The 12,768-nt window shown below is 38.3% G+C and overlaps 1 protein-coding gene across 1 annotated transcript in view; it reads left to right on the top strand.

The window, feature by feature from the left end:
- The window catches only part of Elp2 (elongator acetyltransferase complex subunit 2), a 52,873-nt gene extending 41,401 nt beyond the window's left edge, over positions 1–11,472 (top strand). The window contains exons 18-22 of the mRNA XM_047526225.1: positions 2,091–2,283; positions 4,011–4,132; positions 5,690–5,823; positions 6,350–6,463; positions 9,601–11,472. Of these exons, the coding sequence (XP_047382181.1) occupies positions 2,091–2,283; positions 4,011–4,132; positions 5,690–5,823; positions 6,350–6,463; positions 9,601–9,757 (720 nt within the window). The 3' untranslated portion in view covers positions 9,758–11,472. The remainder of the gene's footprint in view (positions 1–2,090; positions 2,284–4,010; positions 4,133–5,689; positions 5,824–6,349; positions 6,464–9,600) is intronic.
- The last annotated feature ends 1,296 nt before the right edge of the window (positions 11,473–12,768 follow it).

Genomic DNA, 12,768 nt, shown 5'->3' on the forward strand with positions numbered 1-12,768 from the left:
CTCTACCAATTGAGCTATATCCCCAGCCTTGTTATTATTTTTGTTTTAAACAGTATTATTTTTTGGAAGAGATTCAAAGAATACAGGAACATTTTTCCATCAGATAGTTTCCTTCTGCGTGGGGACATTCTTTTAAAATTCCTTGTAATGTAGTGTTGCTGGTCATGGTTGGTTGGTTTTTTTTTTTTTTTTTTTTTTTTTTTGAATACTGGGATTTGAACCCAGGGTCACTGAAATGGTAACCTTTTTATGATTTATTTTGAGAGTCTTGCTAAGTTGCTTTGGGCCTTGCTAAATTGCTGAGGCTGGTGAACTTGGAATCCTCCTGCCCTAGCCTCCCAAGCTGCTGGGATTATAGGCGTGTGCCACCGTGCCCAGCAGTTTGTGGGGTTTTTTTGTTTTAAGTTTTCTCCTGCCCTGGAAAAAGTCTGCTTCTCTTTCAGTATTCAGTGATAATAGTGGTGGGTAAAGAATTCTCAGTTTAAAGTTGTTTTTTCTTTTCAATACAGTAAAGATGTTCCATTTTCTTTTGGCTTGCATTGTTTCTGATGAGAAGTATGCTGTAATTTTTCATTGTTTTGCACTAGGCTTTTCCCCCCCCTCTTAAACTTTTTTATTTGTTGGTAGTTTTAAATAATTTAATTATTATTGGTATGATTTTATTCATGTTTATTATGCTGAGTTTTATTGAATTTAATGGGTCTGAAAGTTTGTTTTCATCAAGTATGGAAAATTTTTAGCCCTTATCTTTTCATATGTTTTTTTCTTCTCATACTTTTGGAAACTCCAGTTATATTTGATTTATGAAGTTTTTGCATGGTTCATGGTTCTTTGTTTTTTTCCTGTGATTCATTTTGTCTCTCTGGGATCAGTGTTTTTGCCAAATATTTATATTTTAGAGTGCTGTCATTTCTTGTGTTTTGTTTAGCTTTTTAATTTTCTCATACTAGAGTAAATCTGGTCCCAGTTATTCTATATTCATCAGAAGTGGAAGTCTCCAAACGGTTAATTACACAATACACAACATGTATTTTTCTCCTAACAAGTTAAAACATGATTACACCGGCCCGGGCGCTGAGGGCCTGGGCGGCAGGTAGAGAGGTGGCCGCGGGGCGGGGAGCGGCCTCCGAGGGTAAGGTGCCGCAGGCCTCGCGAAGGCGACTGGGGCCCGCGCAGGCGGAGCGGCCCCGGCGGGAGGCCGGGGCCCCCGAGCGCCTGGGCGCGCCGCCTCGCCGTCGGGGCCTGCGAGGGTGGACTCGGGCAGGCGGCCCAGCCCGCCCGGTCCTGGCTGCCGGCCCCGCCCGGGTGCCGCCCTCACTTCCCGTCCCGTCCATGCCGAGGTTGGGGAGGTGCCTCAGACCACGGAGCTCACCGCCTGCTTCGGCCTCGCCATTGCAAAACGGACCGATGCTGCATGAAGGTGTGGAGCCTGTCAGAGTTGCTCACCACTGTACCCTCAGCACCTGGCAGACAGTGGGTAAAATTAAGTAAATGATGGAAAACTGAGAGCCAAGCCTGTGGAGACCAGGATCTGTTCCATTTGCCGGCACTCCATCCTCACAAGCATATCCTGTACATACTAGGCATACAATATCTGTTTAACTGATTTGACCTTCCGAGTATGACAGAGTCAACCTAAAGCCAAGACAAGACTGAAGGCTTGTTTGCTTGAAACTAGGGCTTTTGTCACTGGGGTGGGGTGAGGGATTAGAAATAAGCCATTTGAAAGTGCTATGTATACATAATGGAGTTTTATTCAGCCATAAAGAAGAATGAAATATGTCATTTACAGGAAAATGAATGTGACTTGAGAGATTTGTATAAAGTAAAATAAGCCAAACTCAAAAAAAAAAAAAAAAAAAAACATGATTACAGCATTGGTCCCTGATGATTTATTTTTTCTAATCCCAATTTTCTCTATCTTTTATCACAGATTAGCCTTTATTGTTACCTCTAGGAGTGGTGTTTCATTGTTGTTTTCTGCATTTAAACAAATTCATATAATACATTCATAGAAATTATGTGTTACTTTAAAAAATATGTTCTTTTTATTTTTGCTTAAATAGCTTCCTTGTTTCATCTCTGTACAGGCAGCTAAGAAAGAACATGCAGCTATCATTCTTTGGAACACTACATCTTGGAAACAGGTGCAGAATTTAGTTTTCCACAGTTTGACTGTCACGCAGATGGCCTTCTCACCTAATGACAAGTTCTTACTGGCTGTTTCCAGAGATCGAACCTGGTCATTATGGAAAAGGCAGGATACAATCTCACCTGAGTTTGGTAAAACATGTTGTGATTGGGAGGGTTGTTAGTAAAATAGTTATGTTTATTTTATCCATATTAAGCAGCTTTTGGGTTAAGACAAATGGATAACAGGGTGAAGACAGAGTCTAATGAATGTAAGACCTTTCAAAGTTCTCAGATGATTGAGGAAGACTTATAAGTGTTTATAGGATGCTGCCACAAAACCATATAGATGACATTCTGAGCTTGGATTTTATGGGAATGAAATAATAAAGGTACTTTTAAGAAACTTGGAAATGAGTGATCTCTGTCTCCTCTATGAACTATTTTATAAATATAATATTTTAAATTATGAAACTTAGAGGAACCTTTATTTTCAACCTTTTCCTACCTCCCCTGCCATTTTGATCATTGGGAAGGATTCATTATGCATCTGTGGATAACATAATCCATCTACTGTAAATCTTGCATAGATTTTAAAAAGAAAAAGAATAAAAACTTTGTGTCATTACATCAGTGTCCTGTAACCATTCCCTACTTCCTTTTGGGGGCTGAAATCCAGAGGGTGTTAAAGTATATTCGTGGTGTTTAATCATGGATATGACTTGCATATAATTTCATTTTGTGATATTTCTAGTCTTTTAGTTTCTTATATTTCAGAGAACATCCAGGCAATATAAGACATGCTTATAGCATGTGTTAGACTAGCTAGTTGGTACTTATCATGGTTCAACTTAGGGTTTTTTGCCTTTACAATGGTGCAAAAATGATTTGTGTGATTTTTACATTATGTGATTTCTACATTTGATAGAACTCATGCTTTTAATTTTGAGTTTTGATCAGTTCCTGTGCTAATAACCACATGGAGTATGATGCTGCACAGTGGCAGCAAGCTGCAGCTCCCAGATAGCTACATGATTACAAAGATAAAACTCAGGTTCTATAGCATATTGTGTTACTAAGCTATGATGTTCGGTAGGTTGGGTGTATTAAGTGCATTTTCAACTTAATATTTTCAGTTGTAAGTTGAGAAGCTTATATATTTTCTTTTGCATCACTAGTGATTTCCTCACATGCAGCATGTGTTTTTTAAAAAGTTAGAGAGCTATAAGCTAGGCACAGTGACTCAAGCCTGTAATCCTAGTGAGGGGATGTGGCTCAGTGGTTGAGTGCCCCTGAGTTCAATCCCCAGTACTCCCCACCCCCCAAAAAAAGTTCTATAACATGTTTTAATTGATTGTGTCTTTTGGATTATGGATTAATAGATACACTCTCCTCCTTTCCTCATGAGCAGTTACATTTTCTAGGTTTAGTTCACTTAAGGGCTAGTTACATTAACATTTAAATGTTACAAGGAAAGTGTTCTCTTTAGCTCTTTCTTTTATAAGAAAATTTAAGAACATTAATCATTTTTCCATAGCCTAATATGCAAATCTGGCTACTTGCAGAGTAAGGTTGCACTGCTTCTGTTTCTTCCATGGGCATAAATTGAACTTTTAGTTAACTGTTTGGAAGAAGTTTGTTATTAGTCATTAGAGTGACTAGTCAATATAAAAACATCTCCTACTAGAAAAATAGCAGTATGCCAACAGCCTTTTGCTGAGCTGTCAGTTGCCTGTCCTTAGTCTATTACAAAAGTGAGCATATGCAAATAGATTACCAAGTTGCATGATATATTTGGTACTTAAACATGAACTTTTTAACAAGTTAAAAAAAAAATAGCTTTCTATGCTTTCTTAGTGATGTTTGCACATTTTTTTCAGACCCAATTTTCAGTCTCTTTGCCTTCACCAACAAAATCACCTCTGTGCACAGTAGAATTATTTGGTCTTGTGACTGGAGTCCTGATAGCAAGTATTTCTTCACTGGGAGTCGAGACAAAAAGGTAATTTTTTAAAAGTCCAAAGAATATTTAATATTCTTTGAAGTGTAAAATAACATTTTTATAGTATGTTTGAATTTTTTAAAATCGCATAATCTTGCCTTTCTAAAACAACTTTTAAAAATCAGATCTTTCTGGGTTTTTCATATAGACACATGAAAAAGTCTTTTTTATTGTTGAATTCTACAAATACTTGCTCTGAAATATCAAAAATATTAAGAGAAGACCTTTCAGACACATAACCTTTATCAAATATCCCCAGTGGGAGAAAAATAATAAATTGAACAGGTCAAGACTAAGAAACTAGGAGAACAGGAGAGGGAAGAGGAGAACATAGGAGAAAAACATTTTCTAGTTTTTCTGATTCATACTTCGATGAATTTAAACATTTTTCTATAATGAATAATTATGACTCTTTTATTTAGTGATAGAAGAGGGGCAGAATGTGACCCAAACTTGGAAAAAAAGACAAGTTAGGTAGCTATATATTCTTGAACGTGACCTTTACCCTTGTCCTCTGGAAAATGTCTATTTGGCCTCTATGCTTTCCTATTTTCTTTCTCTTTAAATTGTTCTCTCCTTTTTCTGCACTTCCGCAGACCAGAAGTGGTGAAGCAGTTTAGTGTTTTCTTTCCTCCCCTGCCCTCTCCAGTCATAGACATGGTACAAATTACTGAAGCAGAGAATTGGCCCAGGATTGGTGTCACTCAGGTGAAACACCTCAGCATCAGCCACTTAAGCATCTTTCTCCAGACCACCACTTCTGTTCCCTTGCCCATTCCTTTCTTCCCTGGTGTTTATTTGCCTGTGCTATGCTGGATGCTGAAGAAGCCAGGCTGCTTCTGCCCTCCACAGTCACGCCTAGTAGAAGATGGCCCAGCCACAGCTCTCACAACTATCAGAGCTGAAACCGACAAAGCAGCATGCACTGCACCTTCTCAGAAACATAACTTCTGCTTTTGGTTAGAGCTTTCTGCTCAGGATCTTGCTTTGGTCTTGCATTTTGCAACTCTCATTCACCTCACTTCCCATTCCTTTTCTTCATGATCATTCCGATACTCTTGAGGCACAAGCTTCCAGGGAAGCCTCATTTCTTATGAGGGGTATCATCAGGGATATCATCAAGGATAAGTGATCTCTGAGTTCATTCTCAGATGTAGAGTGAAGAGCTAGAGACTTAATAAGTCTTCTTAAATTACACTTCTTGGGGAAGTGTATATGCCCCCTCGGTAAGGACATGAGTGATGGAATTTCACTGGATCAGAAGTGGTTTGTGAGTGTAATGAGCATCCTAGACACCTCTATGACCTCTGGGCAGGGACAGTCCATCTATAGACCAACATGCTTAGGTACTTGAGGTCTCAGAGACTAGGGTCTGCCCCACTGTTGTCTATGATGCTGGAAATACTCTGAAGTTCTGAAACATCGTGCACAAATATAAATGCTGCAGATTTTTAAATACCAGAAGAAATGTTTTTCATTATTCATACCATCAGATTCTGATGAATTGCTAGAAGCCTTACAAAAAGAAAACTTTACTAAATGTGGCCTTTCTGTTAGGTGGTTGTCTGGGGTGAATGTGACTGTGGTGATGACTGCATGGAACACGGCATTGGCCCCTGCTCCTCCGTCCTGGATGTGGGCGGGGCTGTGACAGCTGTCAGTGTCTGCCCTGTGCTCGATTCTTCCGGAAGGTTAGTCTCGGGGAGGCATGTGGTTTTATGTTTGCTTTAAGGGGACTTTCTCAATATCATTTCAATTCATCGGTTCTCTTTGCTTCTGAGTTGCTGTTATTTTCAAGATGCTTATGTTTCTCAAAATTTTTAACTTGATAGAACTCAGTGATTCTGACTGGTAAAATACATATTAGGAATGAGACTCTAAGTGCTTTTATTTCACTGACAGCAGGACTGTAGTCCTTACAGGCCTTCTCTGTAACTAGCATCTTCAGTAGGGGTCCCTGCAGCCAACTTGGAAAACACTGGCTCATGGACTTTGCCAACTGAGGCAGAGGTAAACCTGTGTGCACTTTCTGTAGAGAGGGGCTTCTTGAGGACACAGCATAGCATCACAGTGTATCGTGAGTGAACACCTTTAAAACAGAGTCCTTTGTAAGCCAGGGATAGTTGGGATACTATGAAGAGCTGATTTAGAGTGATGATGGAGATAACAGGAATTCATGCCGAATTAATCACTCTCATCCTCCTCCCTTAACAACAGGTATGTGGTTGCAGTTGGATTAGAGTGTGGAAAGATTTGCTTATATACCTGGAAAAAGACTAATCAAGTTCCAGAAATAAATGACTGGATTCGTTGTATTGAAACAAGTCAAAGGTATTGTCTCATATTTGCTTCCCTAAGATTAAATAGAAATTACAGGGTCTTTAGTGGGCAAATTTTATGCCACATTTCATGGAGAGGGATGGAAACCTTTATGGTATTTACCATTAAGTGGTACCTCTTGAAATTAATGTTCGTTATTAATTGGACTTTTTTTTTTAAGCTTACTTGATCAGATTTCCTTTTTACATGATATTGTGTTAACAAACAGCAACCATTTGAGATGAAAGTAGGTTTTTTTATTTTTTATTTTTTTTGTTTTTGTTTTGTTTTTGGTGGTGCTAGGAAAGTAATCCAGCTACAAGGTATTACATCCAGTAGAGTTTGTCTCCATGTCAGCCAAGCATGTTAGTGCTCCTTATGAATTGTATTTGTCAAAATGAGGTTCTGCCTTTATTATTGCAACCCTTGGGGCTTCTCTCCCATCTCTTGTGCTGAATTTAGCAGTTAACAGTTCATGCTGTTGGCTTGCTCAGGAGGGAAGAATCCAGTGAAATTCCATTTCAGGAATTTGAAATTTTCTCTCTTGGGCTGCCCTCCTTCCCTTTTTCTTTTTTTACCTTGCCTGTCCACAGTGCTTGCTTTGCCTCTAAACTGGTACCCAGACCACTTCCAGTACCCCAATGTAGGACCCTGCAGGAAGCCCCTTAGAAAGCACAGAAAGGGAATGTATATAGAATTATTGTTGGGGTTTATTTTGTTGTTGTTTGTTTGTTTCAAGATGTTTCCCCCCCCCCCACATCATTATAGTGACTTAAATTTGCAAGTTAGAACTAATTCTTGACTTAATAATTGTATTATTTGGATTGCTGATCATTCCAGTTACCAAATTTCAAGTTTTTGCCAGTAATGAGATTCAAAGATAATATAAACAACATTGTCTTTTTTTTTTTTTTGGTACTGGGAATTGAACCAAGGAATGCTTAACTACTGAACCACATCACCAGCTCTTTTTTGTATATTATTTAGAGACAGGGTCTCACTGAGTTGCTTAGGGCCTCACTAAGTTGCTGATGCTGACTTTGAACTTGAGATCGTCCTGCCACAGCCTCCTGAGCCACTGAGATTATAGGCGTGTGCCACTGTGTCCAACAAACAACATTATCTTGTAGTTTGATTCCCCAAACTCCTTATCTTTTACTTTATTTTATTTTAAATTATTTTTGTGGTGCTTAGAATTAAACACAGGGCCTTAAATATGTTGGGCAAGTGCTGCACCACTGAGCTACTACATCCCCAGCCTTCCATATCTTTTAAATGTGATGAGTTAACATACTAGGTTTAAAGGAAAATACCAAAAGGAAAAAAATAAACATATCTTACATAGCCAAATAAGTTTTGTCCCTCAAAATAACTCTCCTGGGAAGAAATATATGTTTCTTTCAGTGATACCATTCTTTTTAATGAAATGAGAAAACTTTTAATATTGATCAGTAATTTATGAGTTCCACTGATGTTACTGTCACTTAAAATGTTTTTGAAATTTCTCTTCTCGGATTGTGTTCAGAACAAGAGAACTTGTGATACAGGAAAACCACTTATAACATTAGACCTTTTATATTTTTACTTATTTCAATCTTTTCCCTTTTTTTAAAAAAGTTTTAGTTATCAAAGGACCTTTATTTTATTTATTTTTATGTGGTGCTGAGGATTGAACCCACTGCCTCATACATGCTAGGCAAGCGCTCTACCACTGAACCACAACCCCAGCCCAGTCTTTTACCTTTTTTTATGCTTGCCATTCATATTTATAAAGCTTGGTATTTGTATTGAAGCCTTCCATTCATATTTATTTGCAAAGCTCATCTCCCAGTGCCTTGGCTGCTTTCAATAATCAAATTCATCTTCAAAGGAAGATGAGCTTTTATTGTGGCTGCTTAGGTCAGTCTCCATACTATGAAGCATTCTTCTAGATGACTCTCAGAAAGCACTGATGTACAGCAGCATTGTTGGAATGACCACTTGCAGAGCTCACAGTTATTTGGTTGCCCAAGTTCTAGTGGGCTAATCTGAAAAATGTCTTTCATCACTTGGAAGTTGTACTTCATTTTTACAGCATCTGAATGCATAATTTGTGTGCTCTGATATTGTTTTCAATATTCACTGCCTTGAAACCTACTTAGGTTTTTCACTTTATTACTTTTTGGTTTGAGGATCTACTTTGCAGATTAAATTTATCAACGATATTATATTTTCACAGTCTTATTGCTAATCTATATTTGGTAACATTCTAGATCTGCCTTTTTTGTGTGTGTGTGGTGCTGGGGATCGAACCCAGGGCCTCGTGCTTGCAAGGCAAGCACTCTACCAACTGAACTATCTCCCCAGCTCTTAGCTCTGCCTTTTGAGGGACCAGTGGGAGGAGATAGGGAGCATTAATTTGGTTGTCTTGCCCAACATCATGCAATTGGAGGGCATGTTGAAGACCAAGGCTCTTTCATTATGCAGTTCATTAAATCTTTCATTGTCTTTCTTTATCCAGTATAAAAACGTGAGTAAAAGTTCCTCCATTTTTCAGGGATGTGAAAAGAATAATCTAGAATATATTATAAAGTTGAAATTTTTAGAAAAAGAAATACATTTAGTAATGTTACTTGAAAGACTGACTTTAGTAGTCATTTCATGAATTTTACTATTCATTAAAACATTTGGCAGAAATTCATTGTTTCTTATTCTTTTTGGTGATGTCATTGTCCAGTAAGTAAGACTTTTTAAAATGATTTTAGTTTAACTTTTTAAATAATTTTTATTGGAATACTGTAATCCTGCACAATACTGGGGTTTGTTGTCATATATCTATTTGTACATGCACACAATATAATTTTGGTCAATTTAATGTGACTGGCTGAGTTCTTGTCTAGCATGTGCAAAGCTCTGGGTTTGATCCCCAGCACTGTCCAAAAAAAAAATAAGCAGAGTAAGATATTTTCCAAGTTAAAATAAAATTGCTAAAATATTAGTGATGGTATTTAAAAACCTGTACATTTTAATTTTTAAATTTATTTCCATTCATGTTTCTAGCATTACTAGTGAGCATATACTAATTAAATTAATATGTGTGTGAGTGCCCCGTAAAATATTTTGTAATTATGACATACATTAATTTTATGATTTCTCTGTTTCGGTTTTAGCCAAAGTCATACACTTGCTATCAAGAAACTATGTTGGAAGAATTGCAATGGAAAAGCTGAGCAGAGTGAAGGAGAAGGTGCTGACTGGTTGCACTTTGCGAGTTGTGGTGAAGATCACACTGTGAAGATATACAGAGTGAACAGATGTGTACTGTAGTGGGCTTCATTGTCACATGCTTACAGTCATTGGTGTCTTAAAATATTTATCATGTAAATAGATCACCTTTCTTCACCTTCACAATTGAATCAAGTTTCATTTTTGATTCAGATAGCAGTCCTTTATTTGGGTCCTGGACCCTTTGAAATTGATGAAAACTGCACACCCTTTTTCTTGTTTTATATTATGTATATTTACACATATCCAAGACCTTGATTCATACTTTCAGAGATTTTTGGACCTACTTTCCATGAGTCCCAGATTAAGAACATCTGTTCTTGATCACATTTGCTTGATTTTATGTTATTTTGGGCTGTTTTATTTGCCCCTCTGCATCTGCTTTGTGTTGCTGTAACAATATGCCTGGTGCTGGGTACTTTATAAAGAAAGAGGATTATTTAAGTCAGAGTTCTGGGGATCTAAGAACATGGTCCTGATATCCTGACTCTGGTGAGAGCCTTATGGTGGATGGAATCACAGTGTTGGGAGTGTATGTGGAAGAAAGAGGTCATTTGTTGAGACAGAAAGAAAGGGAGATTCAAGGAAGGTGCCAGACTTGCTTTTAAAAACCCAGTCTCATGAGAATGACCTCCAGTGAGAATGTGTTCCTGTTAGAAAAGTATTGTTTTCTTTTAAAAGTATTATTCTCCCACTAGGTCCCACCTCATAAAGGTTTCACCCCCTTTCAACACCACCACTCTAGGGACCAAGCCTCCAGCACTTGAATCTGTAGGGGACACATTTGAACCACATCCAAACCAAAGCATCCTCTGTGGGGTACATCATTATCTATTACCTTCTTCAGAGGGTAGACGTAGGAAATAAAAAGAGAAGAAATCCAGATTATTCAATTTTTATTTTAACATTTTTTTGTAAATAAACATACCACACACAGTATGCTAACTCTGCCTTGACCCTTTCTTCCTAGTATATGCCAATTATTCTAGGAATTTGGCAGGCAGTTATAATTTTGTACTACAGCCAGTTTTTATTCTTTAAAGGTACATAGATTCTGCTTTGGGTGGGGGTTACTTAAAGTAGAATATTCGGACATTTAAACTTACAAATTTAGGTTTTGAAAAAGAGTTCTGAATCATCTGAATGTAGTAGCAAAGCCACGAGAGGGTACCTTAGGGAGGATGCCAAGGGAGGGAAAGGGTGCTGGAAATGACGTTGGAATGCCAGCTGAGGGTTAAGGCAGGCCAGGGTTAGGAGCTTGGAAGTTGAGTGGAGAGAGATTAGGGAAGACAGGAGAATGGGGGCTTGGGTCCAACCCTGCTGGAACATGGAGTCATCAGACAAATTCAATATGTTGAAAAAAGGAAGGTGAGGATTTTCTAGGTGGGAGTTTATGCTGTTGTTTAATATGATATTTTGCTTTCAGAGGTGTTCAGTTGTGTTTCCTAGATGCAGATTTTTAGACCTGTGCTATATAATATTTCTAGTCCAATAGTGAGCTACATATGTAATTTTAAAAATGTAATAGCCACATAATAAAAGGAAACAGGTAAAATTTATTTTAATGTTAAATGTACTGTAATACAACATATACAAAAAAATGTATCAACATACTGTTGGCCCTCTGTATTGGGTTCCATATAACATGGATTCAACCAACCATGAATTGAAAATATTAGGAGGAAAAATTGCATCTCATCTGTACTCACAGACTTGTCTTGTGGTTATTCCCTAAAAAATAAAGTGTAACAACTATTTACATAGCATTTTCATTGTTTTAGATATTGTAAGTAATCTTCAGATGATTTACAATTTGCAGGAGGTTATATTCAAATACTATACCGTTTATATAAGGGACTTGCACATCTTTGGATTTTGGTTCTGCTGAGGTCCTGGAACCAATTCTCCACATACACTGAAGGGCAACTTTGTAATCAACCTAAAAAATTATTAATGAGCTGTTTTATACTAGGAGTCTGCCTCGGTGCAAACTAGCCACATTTCAAGTGTTCTATAGCCACATGTAACTAGAGGCCATCCATTCTTGGACAATGCAGTTCTAGCCTATTTTCATCTCTACAAAGTTGCCTTATGTCCTTGACTCTGTGTGTGTGTGTGCACTAACCTGCGCTCAGTCCCTGCTGAGCTACATGTGTGTTTTAAAGGTAGAAAGGGAAAGAGCTTCAGAATGTAATATTCTTAGGCAGCTCCTAAACTTGATGCATCACAGTGACCTGGCAGGCTGGTTCAAAACTCATTGCAGCCAGGCTTGGTGGCACATGCCTATAATCCTAGCAACTCTCAGAAGGCTGAGGCAGGAGGAGGATCTCGAGTTTGAGGCCAGCTGCAGCAATTTAGTGAGGCCCCAAGCAACTTAGCAAGACTGAGTCTCAAAATAAAAAATAAAAAGGGCTAGGGATATAGCTAAGTGATAAAGTGCCCCTGGGTTCAATCCAGAGTAGCAGAAAGGCAGTCAAAAAAAAAAAAAACAAAACAAAAAAACAAAAACTGATGGCTGCGTCCCTGTCAAAGAGGGAGCCTGAAGATTTGTATTTCTCCCTAGTCGCAGATAATGGAAGTGTCAGCATACTGGCAACGAGCATCACAGGACAGCACTGTAATTCTCAGACCTCAAGCCCTACCTAGTAAATATTGATCTCCAGGGATAGTGTCCAGGAATCTTTTTCAACAAAATTTCAGAGAATTGTGATACACCCTAAAGCATGAGAAGCAATGTAACAACTCGTCATTTGCTAGAACATACTACAACATCATGTTTTGACAACTACCTCTTGTATCACTCCTCTGGATGGGGTCACTATCCTAAAGAGTCTTTCCTGCTTGAGGCTTTTATTATTTTGGTGTATATTCTGAAATGTGGCCCCAGAATCTACATGGCAGCCTCAAGGGCATTTGCAGGTGAGTTGGAGCTGGGTGCTGTGTGCCTCTGCTGCTGGCAGTGCCCTGACTTGATGTGGTCCTTATTAGTGGCTCAGGTTTTCTGGTTCACTGCACTTAGTCTTAACAATGATGAAACACCTGGAGCTGCCAGC

This window comes from Sciurus carolinensis, chromosome 15, assembly GCF_902686445.1.
Source record: "Sciurus carolinensis chromosome 15, mSciCar1.2, whole genome shotgun sequence".
Lineage (NCBI taxonomy): Eukaryota > Metazoa > Chordata > Mammalia > Rodentia > Sciuridae > Sciurus > Sciurus carolinensis.